Source organism: Prorops nasuta, unplaced genomic scaffold (genome assembly GCF_024137725.1).
Source record: "Prorops nasuta isolate Cenicafe-Biocafe unplaced genomic scaffold, Cenicafe_Pnas_1.2 PNAS00008, whole genome shotgun sequence".
In the NCBI taxonomy this organism is placed as follows: domain Eukaryota; kingdom Metazoa; phylum Arthropoda; class Insecta; order Hymenoptera; family Bethylidae; genus Prorops; species Prorops nasuta.
In genome coordinates this window covers 2,980,170-3,003,513 of record NW_027116805.1, presented here as the reverse complement: position 1 = coordinate 3,003,513, position 23,344 = coordinate 2,980,170, and the positions used below count along the sequence as shown (strand labels likewise).

General features: G+C 32.3%; 4 protein-coding genes and 1 long non-coding RNA gene across 6 annotated transcripts; 2 read left to right on the top strand and 3 right to left on the bottom strand.

Moving 5' to 3' along the window:
* Positions 1–1,984: 1,984 nt before the first annotated feature.
* Positions 1,985–5,675, bottom strand: LOC136775385 (uncharacterized). Its single transcript, XM_066730109.1, has 2 exons — positions 5,411–5,675; positions 1,985–4,204 (listed from the first exon to the last, which is right to left on the bottom strand). Exon 2 carries the CDS (start codon positions 4,001–4,003, stop codon positions 2,789–2,791), a length of 1,215 nt encoding a protein of 404 aa, XP_066586206.1. The 5' UTR covers positions 4,004–4,204; positions 5,411–5,675; the 3' UTR covers positions 1,985–2,788.
* An 849-nt stretch (positions 5,676–6,524) lies between these two features.
* Positions 6,525–11,592, top strand: sstn (stepping stone). 2 transcript variants are annotated; one of them, XM_066730947.1, is made up of 5 exons: positions 6,525–7,552; positions 7,623–7,903; positions 7,979–8,279; positions 8,351–8,799; positions 8,885–11,592. In XM_066730947.1, the coding sequence occupies exons 1-5, from the start codon at positions 7,549–7,551 to the stop codon at positions 10,013–10,015; spliced, it is 2,166 nt and encodes a 721-aa protein (XP_066587044.1). In that variant the 5' UTR covers positions 6,525–7,548; the 3' UTR covers positions 10,016–11,592. The 2 variants fall into 2 exon arrangements, with proteins under 2 accessions (XP_066587044.1, XP_066587043.1); XM_066730946.1 differs by having other exon boundaries at positions 6,526–7,552; positions 7,976–8,279.
* Positions 11,593–11,730: 138 nt separating this feature from the next.
* Mkrn1 (Makorin 1) lies at positions 11,731–16,032 on the bottom strand. The gene is made up of 7 exons (XM_066730951.1): positions 15,491–16,032; positions 15,315–15,406; positions 14,739–15,029; positions 14,033–14,360; positions 13,639–13,961; positions 13,395–13,551; positions 11,731–13,312 (listed from the first exon to the last, which is right to left on the bottom strand). The coding sequence occupies exons 2-7, from the start codon at positions 15,347–15,349 to the stop codon at positions 13,181–13,183; spliced, it is 1,266 nt and encodes a 421-aa protein (XP_066587048.1). The 5' UTR covers positions 15,350–15,406; positions 15,491–16,032; the 3' UTR covers positions 11,731–13,180.
* Positions 16,033–16,804: 772 nt separating this feature from the next.
* LOC136775834 (zinc finger MYM-type protein 3-like) lies at positions 16,805–22,758 on the top strand. Its single transcript, XM_066730944.1, is given in 13 exon segments — positions 16,805–16,931; positions 17,129–17,297; positions 17,537–19,365; positions 19,448–19,801; positions 19,869–20,704; positions 20,706–20,905; positions 20,990–21,225; positions 21,305–21,491; positions 21,565–21,690; positions 21,760–21,881; positions 21,943–22,090; positions 22,152–22,251; positions 22,314–22,758. Coding segments are annotated over 11 exon segments (4,287 nt in total). The 5' UTR covers positions 16,805–16,931; positions 17,129–17,297; positions 17,537–17,562; the 3' UTR covers positions 22,489–22,758.
* On the bottom strand, positions 19,419–23,177 carry LOC136775839 (uncharacterized). Its single transcript, XR_010822995.1, has 3 exons — positions 23,064–23,177; positions 20,428–20,652; positions 19,419–19,557 (listed from the first exon to the last, which is right to left on the bottom strand). It is a non-coding gene; the product is annotated as an uncharacterized lncRNA (long non-coding RNA).
* Positions 23,178–23,344: the final 167 nt, after the last annotated feature.

Below are 23,344 nucleotides of genomic sequence, written 5' to 3'. Positions count from 1 at the left end.
TTTGTGCTTTTGAATTCATCGATTTTCGGAACAAATAGCTCAATTTCGACATCATTGGAGCAGACGAGGCGACCATTGATGGTGCTTGGGAAACTGTACGTGTGTCTAAAGTCTACATGAGTCGAGATATATCACTCATTTAAGCTTAATTAGTACGGTCTTGGGTAAGTTTGGTTACCTCACTTTAATCTTTAATACAAATGATTAGCCCAGTCTTTGTTTAAAGTATATTTACTTTTTGTTAAACTAAATTAGTTTAGTTTATTGTTATCGCCCTACACCAAGACACGATGAGTCGATACCAACGAAGAAAAGAATTAGTAGCAGCTGAAAGGGAAGCAGAGATGATGGAAGAACACAGTGATATCGAAATAAGTTTTTTATGTCCCAAATGCAGCGCAACAACAATACTACACAAGAAGTATTACGGAGACAATGTTCCAAGATTTAGTGGAAAGAACCATCTACTTCCTTGCAACATTTTTCTTTTTTACTGTCGTTCTTGTAAATATAAATCTTTTTATGGAGACTAACGTGACATTAAGTCTTTTTTCGGAAATATTTATACATATATTTGGATTGATGATATTTTTTTCTACAACGGTGTTTACTCTTCGTGTAATTAAGTTATATTAAAAATTCGATGTAATGTAATGTATGTATACCATTTATGCCACAATAGTCGCTTATTTAATTTCGAGGTACAATAATAAATTTATGTAATATGGAAAAAGTTTATAATCTAGTCTCTCATAAAAGTGTATAATCCAGATAACAAATATTTTGTTTAAAGAATTTTTTTTAGGCGAAAAGGAATATTTTAAATAAAATAAATACTCAAACATAACTATAGTAATGGAGTAGTGGCGAACCGGTAGACCGCAACCTAACCTAATTCAAAAGTTAAGGGCTACGGCGGCTACAGTAAGAAATGAACCAATGATAGTTGAGAATTTCAGCGTTACTCAACTGTGATTGGTTTGTTTTTTTACCGCTTAAGCTGTTCTGTGTTACGAGTTACGACCCTAATTTGCTAAATCAGTAAGCGTCCTAGTTGGAGTGAGTAAAGTATTTCAATCATTCCAATATAAAAATACTACACAAACTAAAGGAGAATATCAACTGATATTTATATCAGATATTACGTTGGACATAAAGGAAAAGTTGGTCATGAATTTCTTGAATTTCAATTGAGGCCTGATGGCAAATTGTGTTATGCTAATATAATTAAAATTACAAGAATGATACAATAATGATTTGAAAATAATCAAAGGCGAGTTCATCATTGCGTTATGGAAGAATTAAAAAGAATCATGCAAAAAGATAATTCGTTATGGGCCATAGCCGGATAATTGGTCATCAGGAACTTAAAATTTTTATTGGAAATGAACACATTATTTACTACATAAAAAATCAGATCTCTGATAAATGTTAATCAATCTCGTGATCCAGAAGGTCTATGATGTTTTTATTCTCTCATTCAAGATCTAAGCTAAATCTTTGGTATTTTCTCTGATTGATGTCCACATTAAAATTAAGCCTGTAAAAAATTTAAGCAAGATATTCATATCTTTGTTCTATTTATGAAAGATATATGTAACATATATAAAACCTGATATTATAAGACAGCATTTCATTTATTTAAAAAATAGATATAGATTTTTTCTGATTCCTTAGACTACATTGTGTATGTATTAATTATTGTATCTTGGAAAGTATTGATTGACCAATATCGTTCTTGCGAAACAACAATTTTAGCTGATGCTTAAAATGACCGTTTTAAAATTTGTGCGATACTAAAATAATCGGTCATATAGTAATATATCGTATGATTTTTTTAGATGGTCATGTGTATTCCGAAGCTAAAATTTTTCTAAGGAATTTTCAGCGACTATAATTTTTTTAAGCTAGGGAAAAAATATCTGACCCACTTACCTTAGTTATGTACTTCCGGATTCAGATGGTTTCCCTGTTTTCTCTTTTGTAACATGAAGGCAGTAAGTTTTCATACATTTCGTTTTACTTATCAGCAAGCGTCGTACAGTGTAAACATACTCTGATTTTTTACTTCGCTTATGACTTTATTAGTATCATAAATAAATATAAACATTATTATATTAAACATTAAATGAAAGTAAAATTTTTAAAATCTGTTTAAAACTTTTATTGAAAGAAATCTCTCACTTGGGAAGAATTTTTCAGTTGTTCGTTTGTAATCTTAAGATTCTAGAGGGGTTTTATTTCTACATGCGAATCATAGTATCTGGCTTCTTGTTGCTATTAGCTGCAGTACTTTAGTATTTTATGCTTCTTTTAATTTAGTATTAAACGGAGCGATTGTAATTAGTTAAGCGAAAATGATACTTATAATGATAAGTAATAAGGCTATTGAATTAAAATGATGGAAAATAAGCGTATTTAAGATATCAATAAATATGATAATAGAAAATGCTATTATCAAATAAGTCGAATCCAGGAGTCCGCTGTTAGAAAAAAAAACTCTATAGATATCCTAAAAATCATCGTGTGTCAAACGTAAAAGTTATTAATCTTAATAATAGAGATAGATGATTATCAGTTACAGAGGTTTACTATTATCACTAATATAGCTGCCGGAACTACATAATTAGCCTGAATAACAGGGAAATCTCTTTTATCTAATCTCTACTGTATTGTTAAACTTTATGCATATAGTATAATATAAGTTGAACTAATAATAGAATAACAAAAATAATTAATCTCATAAGAAAATTATAAAATCAGCTACAGAAATTAAATTTAATATTTTTTAATCTTGTTGCAAAATATAATCAAGGCAACCATAATCTCGGAACTCTAATAGCATTTGAGCTAAGATTTCTGACATTTTATCTCCTCCAAATGTGCTAGAAATTTTAACATTTTCTTCTATAGTTAATTTCATTATATCCTCTACCGGTACGGTACCATAGCCCATTAATATCGGCAGATAGAACGTAGCAATAACAAACCCAAAAAGGATGCGTTCCTTATAATCTTTTAATAAATTATCAAACGAATACTTTTCAAAATCTTGGATACCTGATTCCTGTAAACATTCTTTTAATGAATCATAATAACAATGAAAAATATCAGAAAATTTGGCTCGTCTTAGTTCGTTGGAACAACAGAGACAAAGAAACGTGGTGAGATCGATGGCTGGCGAACTGTATCTTACAAGAGCAAAATCCAACAAAATTGCTTTTAAATTATTACTATCGTCCCTTTTAAAAAGAATGTTATTAGCCGTTAGATCGCCGTGGCACAAAGTAGCTAACGGCTCCACTGGTTTTACTGATTTCAACATAACATTCTCAAAAGTATTACTCAGAAACATTTCCATCTTGTCACAAAAATTTGTGTCGTATCCACGACTACGAAGGAATCTCACCGCACGTGGAGTGATCAAATTCAAAAAGGTGTCAAATCTAAACTGTTCGGTGTTTAGATGTTCGTATCTGCACTCTTTAAACTTGCTGACCATTTTTAAAAATTTATCCTGATTATTCTGTTTCATCGTGTAACCTTTGGCGTGAAACCGACCAATTTCATGCATTGTACACAAAACGAACTCTAATGGACAATTGTATTTTTGTGGACATAGCGAGTAGCCTTTGACCGATAGATCTTCCAGAACGATGAAATATTCGGATGGACTTGCCTTGCTTGCGACGCATTTAGGAAAATCCGACGAGTCTTTAGCAAATTCTTCGTAGAAAATTATTTCATTGTGAAATTGACGATCCTGACTTGTAATGTTTCGTATGTCCTCGCATGCTGCTGGTAACTTTAGTACAAGTTTTACTGTTTCTTCTTTATCATCGCCATATCTTATTGTCAACATAAACAAGCTAGACATAAAAAAGGAGCCGTTTGGTACAGACAGCTTATAATCACAGTGGTCCCTTTGTTTACCAAGCCCCTTTGTAATATTTGGTATGATTCTATCGATTTGGGCTCGAATCAGTTTCTCAGCATTTTCCATTATTCTTAATTTTTTCAACAATTTTCTCTCCGCACAACTATATAGTGATAATTGTACTTCGACACACTGTTCGAAAACAAACACAGTCAGTACAATATCCTCAAATGTTACGAGTTATTCCTTGATAGCATTTATTGCTGTAGATATAGATAAGAGTACCCAGCCTCCAAAAAAAAGCTCAATATCATGCTGCAGTACAAACTAAAATCATTGTAAATAAACAAATCTATTAATAAACCTCTTATTGTATTATAGAATCTTATATATTTAATACGATTACTATTCAAATCTATTTTAATCAAAGTAATAATCAAAATAATTATAACTTTGTTGAGTGTAGTAGCTTATTTTGGTATAAAAACTTATTATATAAGAGAATAATGTCTCGACAGTGCGTCGGTATGTTTTTTTCACGATTAATTCCCGTGCAGACATAGCGTGCCTTGTGATTGAGAAACAACCTTGATGTTATGCAATTCCCGAAACAAATAATTGTAATATTGCATTTAATTGAGCTTTCATAACTGCTATATATTAAAAAAAAAACATAATTTTAATTATCATCGGCTGAATGTTAAAATAATTAATTTTTTTAATTTTGTATCTAGGATGTAATAATAAAATGTTTTATTAATAGGAAATTCTCTATTCACGAATAATCCAAACAAAGATTTATTGCTTCAGTTCCAAGCTATTATTTTTTTATATTTAAAATAAACTGTGAATAATACTTTACAATTATTACTTGTAAAATATGTGTCACAAATTATAAAATACTTCAATAACGATCTACATCAAAGAGGCAGTCTCGTGAATATTTTTTGAGTTTATATAGATATATCAATAAGTAATATAAATTCCTGATATATCAGCATCTCTAATTTTTTCCAGTTTATCACGTACATATTAGGACAAAGACTAATAGCTTGACTGGATAATTGGACTTCATATATAGGTAAAACAATCCAATTCTGTGTGCTTATTAAAACTTATATTTAAACTGTACTAATGAGAAATAACTAAAACTTTTAGTAGCAAAATGATTTAGCTATTGAGAAAATCAAGAATCAGTCGTAAATGTCGATATAGACTGTGTTCGGGAATCTACTGTCAGAGTGTCAGTATTCGCTACACGACAGCATCGTTCTATCTACGTTTACTACTGACCGATTGACAAAGATAAAATGATGCTGCGATTACTGATAGTTGCTTCCTGAACAATGTCATAATGTTATATTTATCATAAAATACTGATATACAAATATACAAAAAAAATATCAAGTTTATTGACATAATGCACTTCATGAAAATATCTTTAAAGGAAAAATTAAGCAAACTATAAACTTATCAAAAAATTAACGAAAGTTGACATATGTATATTTCAGAGTGATATCTACATATACTTACCAATGTACTAAAAAAAGTATCCATGAAATGATGTTCGAGAAATGTTCCGTATGTACTTAATAAGGGAACTGCAATGAAGCTGAGGCAAAAAATTCTTTAAATTAATTGATAATTTTAGTCAGCACCTTTTTAGCTCAAGATCTCAAGACTGCGCGCTAATAGGCGCACTCGCACGTTCAACTGAGAAAATAGAATAATGTAGTCATAGTCCAGTCTGGTCCAGTCCAGTCCATCCATAGTTTACGAGAATCCGATTCTGCCGTACCATACTACTCCAGCGCTCCGTAGGTAAGTAACACAACACACAAAAAGCATCTACACAAATCCACTGAAATCTCGTATCACAGATTATCAGAGCACAGGCATCAAAACTCATTTCTCTTCAAAGCTATTCAAATATGAATTATTTGCTTAAAACTTTTGAGAATGCAAATAAGTAGGTGCGTCAAAAAGGTTCTGTGAAAAAAATCGATATCTCTTATTAAAATGAAGTTAAGTGATTTCTTACATCGAAGCTCTAATACTCTAATTCATGCTGGTGCCCTTTTAACGATACACCTAGTATATAAAGCCGACGCACAGCCGGAAGTTAATTACCGAAGTTACAGCCTACAGGGTCTGCGACTTGCAAGTTGCAACTTTTGTCAGCTTTCAAATATATTAAAAGCATTGCCTTTACTGTCTTTACACACAAGTAATTATTACCTTTTTTTGTAAGTTGCATTCGATTCTAAGGCATGATTTTATAAAAGTTCAATATTTTTTGTTTTAAATGCATACATTTATAAAAGGTAAGCTTACATATGGCTTACCAAGTTTACCGATTCAATAAAGTTAGACAATTTAATTTCAGCTTTTTTCGGTAGTATAGATAATGGCACAAAGGTATTTTTACCCAAGTGTATGTTGACACAAGGGTATTTTATTTTGACCCAAAAGGATTTTGTCCCGAAAAACGGCAATGTTCAGATCATTGAACGTTGAGATTGTAATAATGTTACCGACGATTACCCGACATTACAATTTCGGCGTTCAATGATCTGAACATTGCCGTTTTTCGGGACAAAATCCTTTTGGGTCAAATACCCTTGTGCCAAAATACACTTGGGTAAAAATACCTTTATGCCATTATCTATACTACCCTTTTTTCATATACATATGTATGCATAAAATGTGCAGTGTGCACCACAAGATGATAAATGCAGTATGCACTGTAATGTTGGTAAATACTTCCGGTTCTGCCGCAATATGGAAGTTGATCTAAACTATACTCGAAGAAAACTTGTATATTATTCTAGAGAGCATCATATCTGCCAAAATATTTTACGTTATCCAAATAATCAATTATCTTCTCTGATAAATTGATTCAGGATTAATTATTTTCGTTTATACATTCGTCTATTTATTATAATTATCTCTTGGATGTGCTATGAAAAAGGATAAATTCATGAATTAGCAATTTATATGTAATAGATTTTCCTTTGTGTTTTTTATGTGATGGCGCTGTAAAAAGCAACTCAGGAATTTTTTCGAAGTTTAGAATATCTGATTATTTTTATGGTGTATGTACTTAAATGTACTATCTTGATAAGCGACAGCAACGCGCACCAACAATTAGTCAATAGAACATTCTTGTCAGTTTATTGAATGTAATTCAATGAATCATGGGCATCATGGAATATTAAAAGTTTAGGAATTATTTAGAGAAGTAACATTTTTAAGAAAACTAATAGTTTTGCATAAAAGAGGCTCAGTCAGTGAAAATGGCTTAAAAATGAGTTTTCTGGTCAATGCATTTATATATAGACTTTGGATAGCTTTATGAAGCACATTACAAATAAGGGCACAGCCTATAATATATTATTAATTTAGTTTCAGTCTTTTGCTTAAGATAATATGTAGTAAGTAAAATAGATTGCAGTTACAAGACTATGCCCAAGTAGTAATGAGTATAGGATTTTAATTTTGATTAAAAATGCCTTACCTAATGACCTGACTGATAAGGTTACGCAATGCAGAACTATATAAAAATTGAGTATTATAAGAAGTTAAATATTAAATGAACTTTCAACATCTATACCGAATCATTTACCAAAGCTAGAAATCCAAGTACCAGTTGATATCATATTTTAAAGAATATGGGTATGTAAATTGCATTCTACCTTTTCTATATTATATTGAGTAAGTTAATAATTATCTGTATTTCCACCAGTGATGGCAGGGAATGATAATATGCAGGGGCCCTTGGTGGATGAGTCACTCTCTACAAGGTTGCAATGGCTTCGACAACGAAGAGAGGCTTTGCAAGAGAAACTTGCCCAAAAAAACAACGAATTAAAAACTCTTTGTGTCGAAGAGGCAGAACTTACTGGCATATTACCACCTGAGATTCCACTGGAACCTGGTGAAAGCCCACCTGCATTTTGTAGAAAAGTTAAAACAAATTATTCCTACCCCCAAAATATAATTAATAAATTAAAAACTAATGATGCAGTAAGAAAATAATTTTAGTTTTATGAAGTATTCAAAAAAATTTTATGATTAATATTATTTTATGTTTTCAAGGAGGAATCCACTTTAGAGTTGGAGCAACAAATGCTAGTTAATAAGATGGAAGCTGCATTATCAATTATCAATGATCCAAATAAAAATAAAACTGTGCGTCGTAAAGAACGAATGATTTATCAGCAAGCTCAACAAAGACTGCAAGAAGTAGAGGTACGACTAAGTTTTATTAGACAAAGTCGAGGTAAAATATATCCTCGTCCAGTTCAACATCAATATGGACCAGTATACAATTTACACCCTCACTTACACTCCAATGTTAAACACAGAACAAAGAAGCCTCGACCACCATTGGAGAGTACTGGTAATTGAATCATTAATGAAAATCTAGTAAAATAGATAAATAAAAATTTAATTATTAATTATTTTTAATAGGGAGTGAAGGAGGCATAAAATCTACACATAGCATTATCCATGAAGATGGGATAAATATATCAGGTCTTTTGAATACAGAGCAGAAAACAGATGTTTACCCAGTACATGGGTATGACGATCAGTTGACAGTTTCAAATGTGAGCAATCACAATCGATCAACTTATTCTTCTGCAGCTAGTTTGGACAGGCAAAATATGAAAATTGTGGAGCATGACCATAATGACAATCATAATGTATACATATTATCGGATCAATATCGCTCTCGTACGTACTCTCATGGGAGCAGCGGTTCGCGGAATTACAACCGCTATCAAGAGACTGAGCGTAGTTACCGACCGGTACCTAACACCTATAACGAAGAAGAACGCCAGATGCGTTTGTGCTACTTACAACAACAGAAACAGCAGCAGGATATGTTACAAAATCATCATAGCTATCCCGATTTCAAGGTAACATTAAAGTAATAAAAACAGTATTATTTAATAAGAATACTTTATATACCAGCTCTATTATCGTAATTTTTCATTTCTGTAGATTATCGAGAACGAGAGAAAGCCAATGCTGTATCACGATAAGGAGTATCGTAATCTGCATTATACACAGGGACCTGATTATCATGCTTTTTGCAAAACTCAGCAGCAATTACCACCATTACAGAAACGAGAGTCTGCCAACATAGATTCTAGAAATAGTGGATTAACAGAGCTTCCACCCGGATACTGGGTAAGATACGAAGACGAAGTTGTCTGGTGCCCAGAAGAGCCTACAGGCTCCGATAGGTTTGGAAGCCTTGACCGTAGAAAATGCACCAATTTGCAATATACTAATGTGGAAACTCAATCGAGGTATCATACTGTTGCGATTGGGCCAAAAGCAACAAATTCGATCTCTCGTCATCAGCCTCAATCGACTCATCTGCTGCCATTCAAAGAACCTACACCGCCAAACAATAGAATGTTACTACGCACGCAATCCTTGGGTAGCGTGGAAACTTGGTATTCTGGAAACTCATACGACGGCCAGGACAAAGATACCGATAGCATTGGCAAAAAAGGTCGTCAAAAAGAATGGTACGAGACTTCATTGGATTCTGGCACGAGTCCGGGAATAGATTTGTCAATTTCTCATAAAAGCCATCATCACAATCACCACCAGCACCATCACCAGCACCATCAAACTCCTTCTGTGAAGTCAATAGAGGAAGTAAAAGACAAATTTTATCACAATCAACCCAATCAGAAAAAGAACGATATAGTAGAGGACCAGTACGTACAGCCAAGCCAATATCGTTATGAACCACCTCGTAGGGTCTTGGAAATTCCAGCTGAATCTAAACCGCTGCAGCAGCTTGATCCTGAAGATCCAACTCTATCCCTGGGTTCTCCACAAAATTGCACAATTGTGCAAGCTGGTAAATATCAACCCTATAGAGAAATTACAAAGCCTTTCGAAATGTCAGACTTTTATAAATACTCGACAAAGTTTCGAAAAAGAAACGAAGCTGCGGAAAATTCAAATGGTAATAAAGTTGAACAAAAATCCGAAGCTTCCGGATCGGACCAGAATTCTACGGCAAATAACAATGTTGCTAGCCCTGTGCAAAAACGAATTTATCAACCAGTACAACGTATGACATGTCAGCCTTATTTAACCACTTTCAGATAATTAAACTTGAGGTAATCACATTAACAGGCTGGTCCTGTAAAAAAAAAGGAAATGAACAAAATGAACTAACTGATTTGTTCTTATATCTTCTTTATCGAGAAACAGATGGAAGTATTTTTTCTCAGTATCTTTGAATAAGAGTTTTCTATTAATGTATTTTTATAGATTACTTTTATAATCTAGAATATAACTAAGGACTTTAACACAAGACCCCGTGCCTTTTATAAAATCGTCTTCCATCTGATACAGTAAAAATTTACATGATATACAAAGCTTAAAAGATTCTATACAATATCGTTATTAATAATAAGCCCTTCTAAGAGAAATCTATTTTCATTAATACAGGATTCAAGAAGTACTCATGGTATTATAGCTATATAGATTTAAATATCAAGTTTTTGACATGTGCTTCAATTAATTAACTATACTTTATATCCGGTAGATTATAACGAATAATATCGTGTGTTGCGTGAATGAGTGATAAGATCAAATATATTATATTTCTAATAATTTAAAATTAATATAATTTTATTTTTTAAGAAAATAGTTATGCAAAACTTTTCGAGCACAATGCATAACAAATATTTAATTGAAGTTGAGTGCCTTAAATTCGAGCAAATAGCCTGGTTGTTAGTTAATACAATCCGCGCAATTGTAATCTGTTGATTGATTTTTTACAAATATACATTTCATATAAAAGTAAAAAAAATAAGTTTAACTCATTCATCGACCTTACCTTATTCACCGTATCCATTGTTATTAACAACGATTATTGTTAGTAAAAATCTTATTTTTAAAATAAGGTGGTAGCAGGAATAGTAACACATAGTAATCGATTATGTGAATAAACTAATTGCTATAATTAAAAAGTTCTTTTGCGATGTAAAACAAAATCGAAAACTACGTTTTGTGAAAAAATAATGAGCATTTTTATTGAATGAGACATAAATTTTGCGTTTGTGTACCTGTGCGAATTAGTTTTGCTTGACATCGCACTTCACTCTTACACACCTCGCTCTTAATATTTCCTCTTTATTTGCTAAAAAAGAAACACTGATTTACCATTATGATCTCCAAATTAACTAGAGATACCATGAAAAAAAGCTGGCACATCAGAATTTGTTAAATTGTGAAGAAAACTTATCTTACAAATATACAAATTATTGAGATTTACTGCCTCCGTTTTTTGTACATTTTTATCGTGTTTTCAATAACGAAGTATAAATTTGCTCAATAAATGTTGTCTTATAACCAAAGTTCCAAAGGACGTTAGGTTTAACAGCATCGACAAGTTTCAAGACAAGAATAAAGTATTTATGAAACATTTGTCGTTTTTTATGGTCTAATGTTGCTTTCCAAGAACCAGAGAAATTTACAATTATAACTAGAATACGCAGAATTCAAGACCTTAATAATACTAGAGTTCTTGAAGCAAACAGAAGATTTTGTCTCATCTTCAAAACTCATCGATATCACAGAAGGTAAGAATTAAGAACTTATCACTAAAACGAATTATTCTAATGTCACATAAGAAGCTAAATGAATCGCTTGTAAAAGCGATTAATAATAAATTAAAACATTTCATGAATAGTGAAAACAGTGAATTTCCATTTGGTTTTAAAAACACCAGCTTAACGATCAGGTCTAACGTAAAAAAAATATCTAATAGCGATTAAAGGAAGCGCGTACTTTTCAATAAAAGGTGCCAGACTGTGAAAAAGTTTACTGTCGCATATATTGTTCCAACTACTACATGTTGTAAGTATATACACTGCATAGTACTTTCGTTATTGCCTTCTAATCTGATAAGGTTTATTTTTTGTTTATATGCCAATATGTAAACTTTTCTTTATGCGGCATTCTTGTAGAAATCAAGAATCGAGTAATTTTATTATTTAAATATTTTAATAAAATATTTTGTAAATCATAATAATAAAACGAATAATAAATTAATTAGGTAATTTTATAAACTTCTGTTTCACTTGCACGCAAGGTAGATTGATCTCCTTTAAAACTATTGTTATCTTCCTTTTCCTTGAAAATGGAATGATTAAAATTTATAAAATTTTGACATTTACATACTTATTTTCTGATAAAAAAATATATTACGCTTTTTAAAATCAATAAAAAAAATTGTAATAGTAAAAACAGAGGTTTAAAATAAAGTCATGAAAAATAAGTCCTGATAGACATCAGAGTCCATTGAATCACAGAATACAGTTTTTTAAGGCAACACTGAGAGTACCGTGTAATAAAAATAACATAGCGTGGTTAACAATTTTACTTTAGAACACACTGAGCGAGAGACACTGAGATAGACACTTTAATAAAATATAACGCCAACAGCTAGGTAATGACAGTTATATAGTGCTTTCACGTTATATGTATATATCTCGAATATTTCACTCATTTACTGTGTTCTATCTGTTGTTTTTTCTTCTTATATCCATCATACATATTTTGTACGTTGTTAAAGCAAAAAGAATCATGTAAGGATGTTAGCTAAGTGTAAAACAAAATTATAGACACCACTATTATTTGATATCTAATTAAAAAAAAAAAGATTTAATCGATGATAAATTAACAACTTTAATCTTTTGAAATTAAATAGTATCATTTTGTTTAAAAAAGCTGGACTGCTTTCTTCCTTATAAAAGAAAAAAGAAAGGACAGTCCAAAATTTATCGTGAACACTTATTGTGCAATATCTGAAGCATACAGCATCACGCAGTAGTTCTCTATCGTTGAGAAAAGAAACGAAAAACAAGAATATTAGTTCATTTCTTTAACAAAAAATGTACGAGGTATTTTGACGTAATCTCAACGACTCTATAAGCAGATTAAGAAAAATATAATATGATCCTAGGCAGCTCCAAAATGATTCTCCCTCTCCTGCTTTTCTACTTTTTACATATAACAAAATCATTCAACTGGATTCATAATTGTTCTCGCAAATAATTGCTTTACGGTAACTATGTTTTTTTTTTAATATCAGCTAAGCGTTCGCATATTTATTTTCTTGTGTAAAAATTATCCGTTTAGCGTATCGGGATACCACTATATTTAAAGGGTAAAGTGGGTGTGATACGTTTTACGTTTTAACAGCATTGAACGACGAGGAAAAAAGTATTAAAATGCTGCTGCACTAATGTTTAATCAGTTCCGTTAATCAATCGATAACTCGTACTCTGACCAATCAGAATCATCCGAATCCGATAGAAATTGACTGATATCATCCAAATCTACATACATAAAAGGATTCTCCCTGGCATCTATGAAGTCCCAAAGGATCAATTGCTGTAAAATAACAACAAAAACTTTGAATTGCTCGTTTTTATTCTTATCCGTTTTTAATATGTATGACGATAACCGTTCTTACGTGCAAGAAGTCAATCTCAGAATCAGCATTACGACGTTGTCGAACTGGAGGTCCAACATCTTTTATCGTTCCATCTGGTAATGCATGTAAATAAAAACATTTATTGCCAAAGGGGCATTTACCTCTTCCTTTGTTGAAATACTTGCAGTCTTTTTTACTGTAAGAACAAAATCATAAAATTGAAGATTCCTACAGTTGTTATGTACAGATTTGCTACTAATAATATTTGGTGAATACTTCTTACCTAAGTGCATCTTTGTAATCTGTTATTAATTTTTCTTTTTCCTCCTTTGTATCTACCCAGTACATACTTGGACAAACGAAATCAGATGAGACGCGGCATTCGGGACAGGCCCTGATTATTTTATTATCAAATTGTTTCGCCCGACGCCACCTTCTGATGCACGTTAAGCAAAAGCAATGATTGCAATTCGGTAAAATCCCAAACCTTTGTTCTCCTGTAGTTTTTTCCATTATAACTTCAAAACATACTCCACAAGATTTATCCTTACTACGTTGAATAGCGAAGGAAAGCTCCATATCAGCTTCATGCTGCTTAACGCAATCCTTTAACATTTTTTACATTACAATCTTATATTTCATGTAAGATTAAAAATTTATGAACAAAAAATTCTTACTTGATTGTGCTGCTTTCGAAGACCTTCATTATATGGATGAAGGGCAGCTTTACCACACATTTCACAAATTTCACCATGAAGATACTGACAATTTAATTTTTTGCAAACTCCTGTCGCTTCTGCAAACGGGCATAAACTTTCGGTCGATGAAGCCGAGGGCTGTTCGCTTCCATCAAGCTTTGATTGGCATGCTTGAGCATATGATAATGGCATTGCAGTAACAGAGTCATTTAATGACTCTTCTATTTCAATATTCGTTAAAGATCCAACAGAAGGTACAAATTCTGGGACATTTGCCCACTCTTCGGCTATACTCGCACTCTCGATACTATCAAAAATAAAAACGTCCTATTTATAATAACATAAAAATAATAATTATTCCAACATGTGCGCCAAAAATATAATATTATTAATAGTCTTCGGCTATATTGAGAAACAATTAGAAATGTGTCACTAAACATTTCACCTTCTCATTGGATTCATATGTAATAACATAAAATTTAATTCTATATCATTTCTTGCATTTGAACTTGCAAGAATGATTTGACGCTCTTGTTGGAAAAAGTATTGTTAACTTTGTAGGGAAAAGGCAATTTTAAACGATTATAGTAACAACATTTACATAGCCATAGCCTTCACGCTCATGAAATTTTCTTTTCCTACTTATCTAACAATTTAATATTTCTACCATCATTTATATATTTACACTGGTCGTAGAAATGAAGTAGCTGAACCGCTCGAACTAGTTTGTTCTACTGAATCATTTTTATCAATATCATCCACATTTATCAAGTTATCATTTGTTGTATCAGTTATGTGACGAAAATAACAATGACTGCCAAATTTACAAATTCCTTGCTTAAAAAAACGGCAAGCTACATTAATGGCTGACTCAGCTTCAGATATTCCGACTTCGTTAGAATTTTCCTGCCTTGAGTTTAGACTATGACGATATCTGCAATTTTCTCCTTCACGACATATGTTATTTTTAAAATACCTGTACAAAAATTTAGCATTAGTTAGTAACAGAAGTTGTAATTAGAACATTGGTAAAATTTAAATAGAATTAAAAACAATTAGTAAACCAAATAGCATAAAATTATTAAAAGTAAATATTGATATTTATATTTGGATGAAGGAAAGATGACTTTTGGAGTTAAAAACAATTAGCGACGAGGCGGAAAGTTACCGTAAAAGCATTGTTGAACATTCATCGTGGATCTTAAGTGAAAACAAGGCGTATCACAAAGAGGAAGCAAGAGAAAAGTAAAGTATTTCTTACCGGCATGTAACACTTTGAGTCCAACTGTCGGCCATTTTCTCAATGTATCAGCGTAACAATGATCGAAACACGTTCTCACCGTTACGTTGATTCTTTAAAAATTATTATAGGTGATTGTTTTCAAAAACAGTCCTTCCAACGACCAAAACTCTTTAACTAGAAACTTAAAAATTTACCTATATCAAATGAGATTCACTCGTGCTTCGCAAGCTCTCTCGTTTCTCTCAGCTGCCTAGATCAGAGTGGGGAGAAGAAATTACCCGTTTCTGGCAACTATATGGTTATAGCGAGTAGTTGTAGGATTTTCAGGCAGGTCTGCGCACTATTTCAACTTCTTCCCCTTGAATTTTTCTCGTTATTGACAGTCAGTTGATCAAATCAAATCGTTCTCACTGAAAACTGATTTGTCATTATTGAATACCGTTTGATCGGTTGACTTGGAGTGCAATGATGATCCGACCCGACGATCGCGGCGTATCTGAATTCTGAAACACTCTGAAAGATGGTCTGTTCTACTGATTGTGTCGTACACAACACATATACAGAGATATACGCAACTCATACGGTGCTCTTCGCAAAGTTTACTTGTGTATGTACTATCTGCACGTATACGGTGTACAATTGAAACACAATTGTGTAAGTCACTGCATTACCGATTCACGAAGTATATATGTACATACACGATTAACAGTTAAGTACGGATGCATCGCATATGATATATATTTATATTTATACGAGTGGTAATATGTGTTAGTATTATATTATATTATTTCATTCCCTTCCTTAAGTATATATATATGTATATATATATATGCTTTATTTATATATTATACATAGCAAGCATCGTACCCGCGAACGTAACACACATACATAAATACTCAATTTGCCATTCTTAAAAGTTGTCTGTAATATCTATGTATATAAGTATACACGAATTTTATAATCATAATAATAAAAAAAAGTAAGAGAGTAGTAGACGTAGTAGATAATTGCGGTAAGGGCATAAAAGGGTAGGCTAGGTAGGATGTTGATCATCCGCTGGCACCTCTGGCTGGATCAGGGTAAAGGAAAACGAGGAGAAATAAAATTTTGTTAGCTTGATGGTATAGTGTTAGCTGAATAATATATATAACCATTGAATTTTATTGACAACCGTTGAAGTACTTGATATCATATAATGACATAATTTATACATTTATTGATTTGCTTTTAGAAAAAAAGAAAAAATTCAAATGAAAAATATAATTTATACCTATTGATAATTTATTATCAATATATATATATATATATATATATTAGTTTTTTTATGGTATATTATATATATGTATAAAGATTCATTTAGGATTCTGTATTCAGGGCGCGAAACTTCTTTTCAAATAATATTTTACATCTCTACGCTATACTACAAACAGAGCTATAAAAATATACATATAGTATACTATAGCTGCAAATTTATAGAGATGTATTATATATATAATTAAATACTGACAATACCAAAAATATCAGGTGATTTAAGATACTTCAACAGTCAAACCTATGCTCGCAGAATAACAGTTTTCCTTTTAATTTTAACAAAAGATGAAAGGATCGCTTTCGGCCATATTTAAAAAGTTTCTTGTAAGTATTTTTTATTTTTATTCTGCTTGTTTTTAATTAATGGGCAAACATAAATACTTACGCGCTTGAGAACGCTTCTTGTACTAGTTATCAAGCGTTGGTAAAAAATAAGGATGTTTGCCGCGCGCTTGCCGCTTCAACTCTTGTGTTATTTTGAGATTTTGGATAATGAATTTTAGCATTTATCTTCACTTCAGATTTATTCAAGTGGAAAAGCAATTAGATCTGTATACAATATCGTTATAAATAAGAAAAATAAAATACGGTCGCTTTTGCGGAGGTTATAAACGACAAACTGGATTTATGTGACGGTACCGTATCGTGAAAGGCGGTTTATGCACTCTTCAATTAGAATTATATTATCAGGTAAAGTAGAAGTTAAATTTAGAGAATGTTATAAAGATTACCTTTCCTTGTTTTTTCTTAAGTCGACAAAATACATAAATACCGGTAAATAGTTTTAATGATTATATTTTTGAGAGAATGAACGATGTTAAAATCAAGTGAAAAATACAACATGGCGGATTGTCTATAGTCTTAACCTACAATATAAATATGTCAAAATTTCATATTTTCTGATTTATTGTAATTGATTTGTTTTTCAGGAATTTAGGGAAATAAGGATTTTAGGATGGACGAGAACATTAGTCATTTTCAACTGGAGGATGTAACAAATGCTACAAAAGAATCTGAAAATACTTTAGTGCTGGATAAGGATGCTGGGGTCAATGAGTCAGTTGAAGACTCAACCACCAATAATTTGAAAAGTTCAGAGCCTGAAGGATCTTTACCTAAAATCCAAAAAGACAAAATACCTGAAAAAGATGATATAAATGAAATGCAAAATGAAACTACCAAAGTATCATCTAATACAGAAAATATAGATAGCTCTGAAACAAAAACTCCTGATGTCCTAATAGAAACTGATAATCCTGATGCATCAGAAAAGCTTGAAGAAAATATGGAAGCAAAAAGTAACGAAGATATTCAACCAATAAATTCATCAGACTCTAGTGCATGTAAGAGTCAGGAAAATCTTGACAAAAATATGGAGCTTGAGAACACAGAGTTTGTACAATTTTCTCAAGAGAAACATGATGATACTCTCATTGAAAATCATTCAATGGATGCTGAAGACCCATTTGGATGTGATGGTCTCCAAGCTGATAATGTAGAGCTAATTGAAACTGAGAACAATACTAGTTTCCAGAAATTGAATGAGCAGTCTGATAATCTTCAAGATATTGTAAATGCTGAAAATACTTTTGATAAGCCGATCAGTGAAATTAATACAAATAAACCTTCCAATTTAGAACAGAGTTCTGTGATGAATCAAGAGACTGAAGAATCTGTAGAGAGTCATTCTGATTCTGTAATTAGTAAAAATCCACAAAAGAATAATGAAGATTTGCCAGGCAAGGAAAAAAATAGTGATGAATGTAATGAAAGTACAAGTAAAAATACAATGGAAACAGATCAAGCTTCAATAGTTGAAGAAGAACAGTCTGATGTATTACCAGGACAGGATGATGAAATATGTATCATTCCTGATAGCATGAAAGTCATCATTCCTGAAAAATCAGTACAAGAGAAAAGTGTTGATAATACTGAAAATTCAGCAGCAGAAAATTTGCAAGAGGAAAATAAAGATGAAGAAACATCGGATGGTCCTACAGCTGCCTCCTCTAACTCAGATAAAGAGTTGGTAAGCAGCAACACTAATGGATCAGAAAAGGATACAAATTTGGAAGAAGCTATATCAACAACAGAGGCTATTGTTTCATCTGAAGATGTGATAAATATTGATGAAGAAGCAAAATCTTTGGATACAGAGGAAGTAGGATTGCAGGAAACATGCAAACAATGTAATAAAGAAATCTCTTGCAAGTTTAAAGTAAAAATTGGCTCAGAGAGCTACAATGTATGTTCAAAAGCTTGTAAGGAAGCTTTTAATACTGTAAATAATAAAGCAATGGATATTCCTAGTGATGGAGTTAATTCCAAAAGAGAAAAACGCTGTGCCAGCTGTTTATTAATAGTTGAGGCAAATGATGACAAAAATCTTTCTTGGGAGACAATGGAATTCTGTAATGAGGAGTGTTTAGGAAAATTCCAAACTAAATATGGCAGTTACTGTAGAAACTGTAATGGGACTGTACAAGCTGTAAGCTTGGGCAAATATTGTGTCCGCTTTGGTTATGATGTTAGGCAATTTTGTTGTTCAACATGTTTAGAAGAATTCAAGAAAGGTTTAAAAGTTTGTAGTTATTGCCAAAAGGACATTAGTTCTGGAGAAGATGGTTTTCTAGCACCAGTTGGTGACAAAGGACAATTTAAAGATTTTTGTACCCAAGGCTGCATGGAAAAATATACCAAGATAAATTCCATGGACCCTCCAAATTTAGAAAAAAAGTCTTGTAGTGTGTGCCAAGAGGTAATAAAATAATTACTCAAACTAGGATGAACTTTTATAAACTTTTTATTGGTATAAACCTAACGTTTCTCTCACTTTACAGGAAAAAGTGGTTCACTGTGAAGTTCAAATAGGTAGGGCCTCTCCTGTGGCAATATGTAGCGAACCATGTTTTGCTGCTTATAAGTTTGTGAATAAAGTTGATCCTGACATCTGCTCCACATGTAAAAAATTTTTTGAATCTCCTAATAAAAAGAGCTTTGTTGTATTTTACGAAAATGAAGCTCACACATTTTGTACAAAAACATGCTTAAATGTATTCATTATTGCTAATCGAAAAATCGTTCCTTGCAACTGGTGTAAGGTAAAGAAATATAATTTCGATATGATTAAAAAAGAAATAAAAACTGGACAAGTTATAATGATGTGCAGTCTAAATTGTTTGACACTTTATCAGGTAATTTCAATATTAAATGCCATTATGTTTCTGTAAAAATCATATTAATTAACAAAGCATTTTGCAGGTATCTATTAATGCTGTGTCCGCAAAACGAATAAATTGCGACTTTTGTAAAGAATACTCTCAAGCTCAATATCATTTGACAATGTCGGATGCAACAATACGAAATTTCTGTTCTTACAATTGTGTTATGAATTTCCAAGCTCAGTATACAAAATCACCGATAACCATACCAAGTAGTGATGATCCTGTTCCGACAGGCATGCCAAAAAGGACGGTACCGTCAAAACCTGCAGGTCAGACAGTTGTTCAGAAACCTACAGAAATTGGAAGTAAAAAAGCAATGCCAGTGATCTCATCGGTAACAAGCTTAGCAACGATAGGAAATGGCCAAACGAGCCCCCCAACTGCACCAGTCCAGACACAAACATCTCAAATCATCTACAAGCAGCAATTTATAGCGAGACCAACCAGCCCTGTAAAAGTTCACAACAAGAATACCCAGTGCAAGCCAATTATGCATACAAAGAAAATATCAGTGCGGCCTCATCCATGCACAAAATCTACACAGACTGAAAATCCACAACAGGTTCTAGTACCGATTCCAGTCCCGATATATGTACCTTTTCCAATGTTCATGTATAGCATGCCTTTTCCGGTTCCTGTACCATTTCCACTACCTATTCCCGTGCCAATTTTTATTCCCACTACTAGGAACAGCGCAAAGGGCATTTTCAAGGATATAAAGAGAATACAGGAAAAAATACCATCGGATCCTTTTGAAGCTGAACTACTGATGATGGCTGAGATGGTGGCGACAGAAAAGAAAAACGACAGCGATTCGGACTCTGTGGACGAAAGGTATGAGTTATTTTACTGTAAAACTTATTCTTCATTTCAAAAATTTATATTGTAATGATTTCAGTCCAGAGACAGTTGATTCTAGCAATGCTTTTGGCGATGACATGCTGCAAATGGCTTTAAAAATGGCCACTGGAGAACTGGACGAGCCTGCCGTGGATTTGGAAGCTGCTCTCACTCCGAACACGATTACAGCCACTCAGGCACCAGCTTCGACTGATTCGAATATTGAAAACGATGGTTGGCTATACTTTTATTAATAATTATTTCTTTCATAAAGAGAAGAAACTTTTATTAGTTTTATTGTTGTAATTTAAATTGTAGGTTCAAGCGAACGATTATTAGCTTCAACTCGTGGAAAAAAACGGGTACTGTCTTGCAAACCAAGATCGACGGCGAGTAAAAGAGGCAGACGAACATTAGGAGCTAATGACGTGCCGATAATGCCTCCATCAGAACCCCAGCCTCCACCCCAAGCCAGAATTATAGAGCCTATAGAGAAGCCTGATGCGAATATGGCTCTTAAGTATACATTCGGCGTGAATGCTTGGAGACAATGGGTAATGATAATTGCATACAAATTTAACTACTTAGAATGAATAAACGGTAACAAAATTGAAATAATGGATATTGTATTAGGTTACCACGAAAAATGCAGAACTAGAAAAGCAAATTTCTTCCACGAAAAAAGGCAAACTCTTCAAGACAGATATTTTACAGCTTACAGCGGATGAATTAAATTATTCTTTGTGTCTCTTTGTAAAAGAAGTGCGAAAACCGAATGGAACCGAGTACGCTCCAGATACGATATATTATCTTTGTCTAGGTAATGGTCATAAAAGTCTGTCATTGGACTCTTTGATAAATTTTTAATCAAGATGAAATATTTATTTGCTTAGGTATACAACAATACTTGTTTGAAAATAATAGGATAGATAATATATTCACTGATTCCTATTATGAAACATTTACATCATGTTTAAATGATGTTGCGAAAAAATTTTCCGTTCTTTATAACGACGCACGTTAGTATGATTTTGATCAACTTTATTGATAAATTGCTGATATTTAAATCTGTTATCGTTTATTTATAGAATATATCGTAACGAGAGTAGAAGAAGAACATTTATGGGAATGTAAACAATTAGGTGCTCATTCACCGCATGTACTTTTGAGTACTTTAATGTTTTTTAATACAAAACATTTTAATCTTGTGGTATGTAACAGTGTTTAAAAATGATTTTATTACGCATTGTTAAATTTGCATCTTCTTTTAGACTGTGGACGAGCATATGCAACTTTCGTTTTCACATATTATGAAGCATTGGAAAAGAAATCCTGCTACACAAGCAGCGGCCTCAGGTGGAAAAGTTCCAGGTTCGAGAAACGTACTTCTTCGGTTTTACCCGCCACAATCAGCGCTTGGTTAGTATTGGAAAAGTAATTAGTAAAAACACTGTTATACTAATCTGTTATCAAATTTTAGAGGGAAATACAAAAAAGAAAAAGGTTTATGAGCAACAAGAGAATGAAGAAAATCCCCTTAGATGTCCTGTGAAGCTATATGAATTTTATTTATCAAAATGGTACGGTTTTGAAGATTGTATAAGATTATTTGTTATTTAAATATTAAAAGATTGTTTTTTAGCCCTGAAAGTGTGAAAACGCGAAATGACGTATTTTATCTACTTCCGGAAAGAAGCTGCGTTCCGGATAGTCCTGTTTGGTACTCAACTTCACCACTTGCAAAGGATAATCTTGTAAAAATGTTGAATCGCGTTAAAATGGTAAAAGAAATTAATGTTGCGTTATTAACTAGTTAGTTTTATTGTTTTGTATATGTTTTAAATTTTTTAAATATAACAAAATTTGAAAACAGTAAATTCCCTGATTATTGAGAGAATGACATAAACATACAATTTTGTACTCAGGAATAGTATTGTGGTAACAAAGAAACTGAATTGCATGCTGCGTTGCATGTATGTAGTAGTTATGTAAGCAATGTAAACATTTTTTTAAATAAGAGAATATCTATAATACCAAATCCTGCCTTGTAAAAATGAATATTTGTTTTACTTTAAATAATAAAAATGGAAAGCAACAGTATAGGTAAGTTTTATCATTAAATTTGTACATATATGATGTACTGTGTTCAACGAAATTTATGAAGGACAATCCAGATAATCGAGCTACAGCCCACATTCGAACCTTTTTTATTCGTCCGAAAATAGTGTTTTGCGTTATGATACGCATTTTTTTAAAAGGCAAGTATTTTGCAAAGCAATATTTGTAAATTTTTTATAGTTTAAAAGTTAAAATTTATTAATCTTAGAATAATTGGAAAAAAATTTGTTAGTGCAATTTTAAGACAAATGAAATAAGGGGTATATCTGCATACTTATGTACATCTGTTCCAATAACCTATTGTTCGATCACCTGTTCTGCCTCTCCTCTTCAGTCAGTTTGACAGTCGATCTCTGTTACTGACTTGACACCGGTACTTTAAATGTGTAATGCCTTTACTACAGCCTACTACTACATGCGATCACATCTGTATGTACATAAGTCTATTAGCATGAAAGCACATGAACCATCAGACTCATCAGAGGCGCTAGAGTGCCTAGGCCCTAGAGTTTAAAGACTAGAAATTAGAGCTGCTTTTTAAAGTACAGTTTAGTT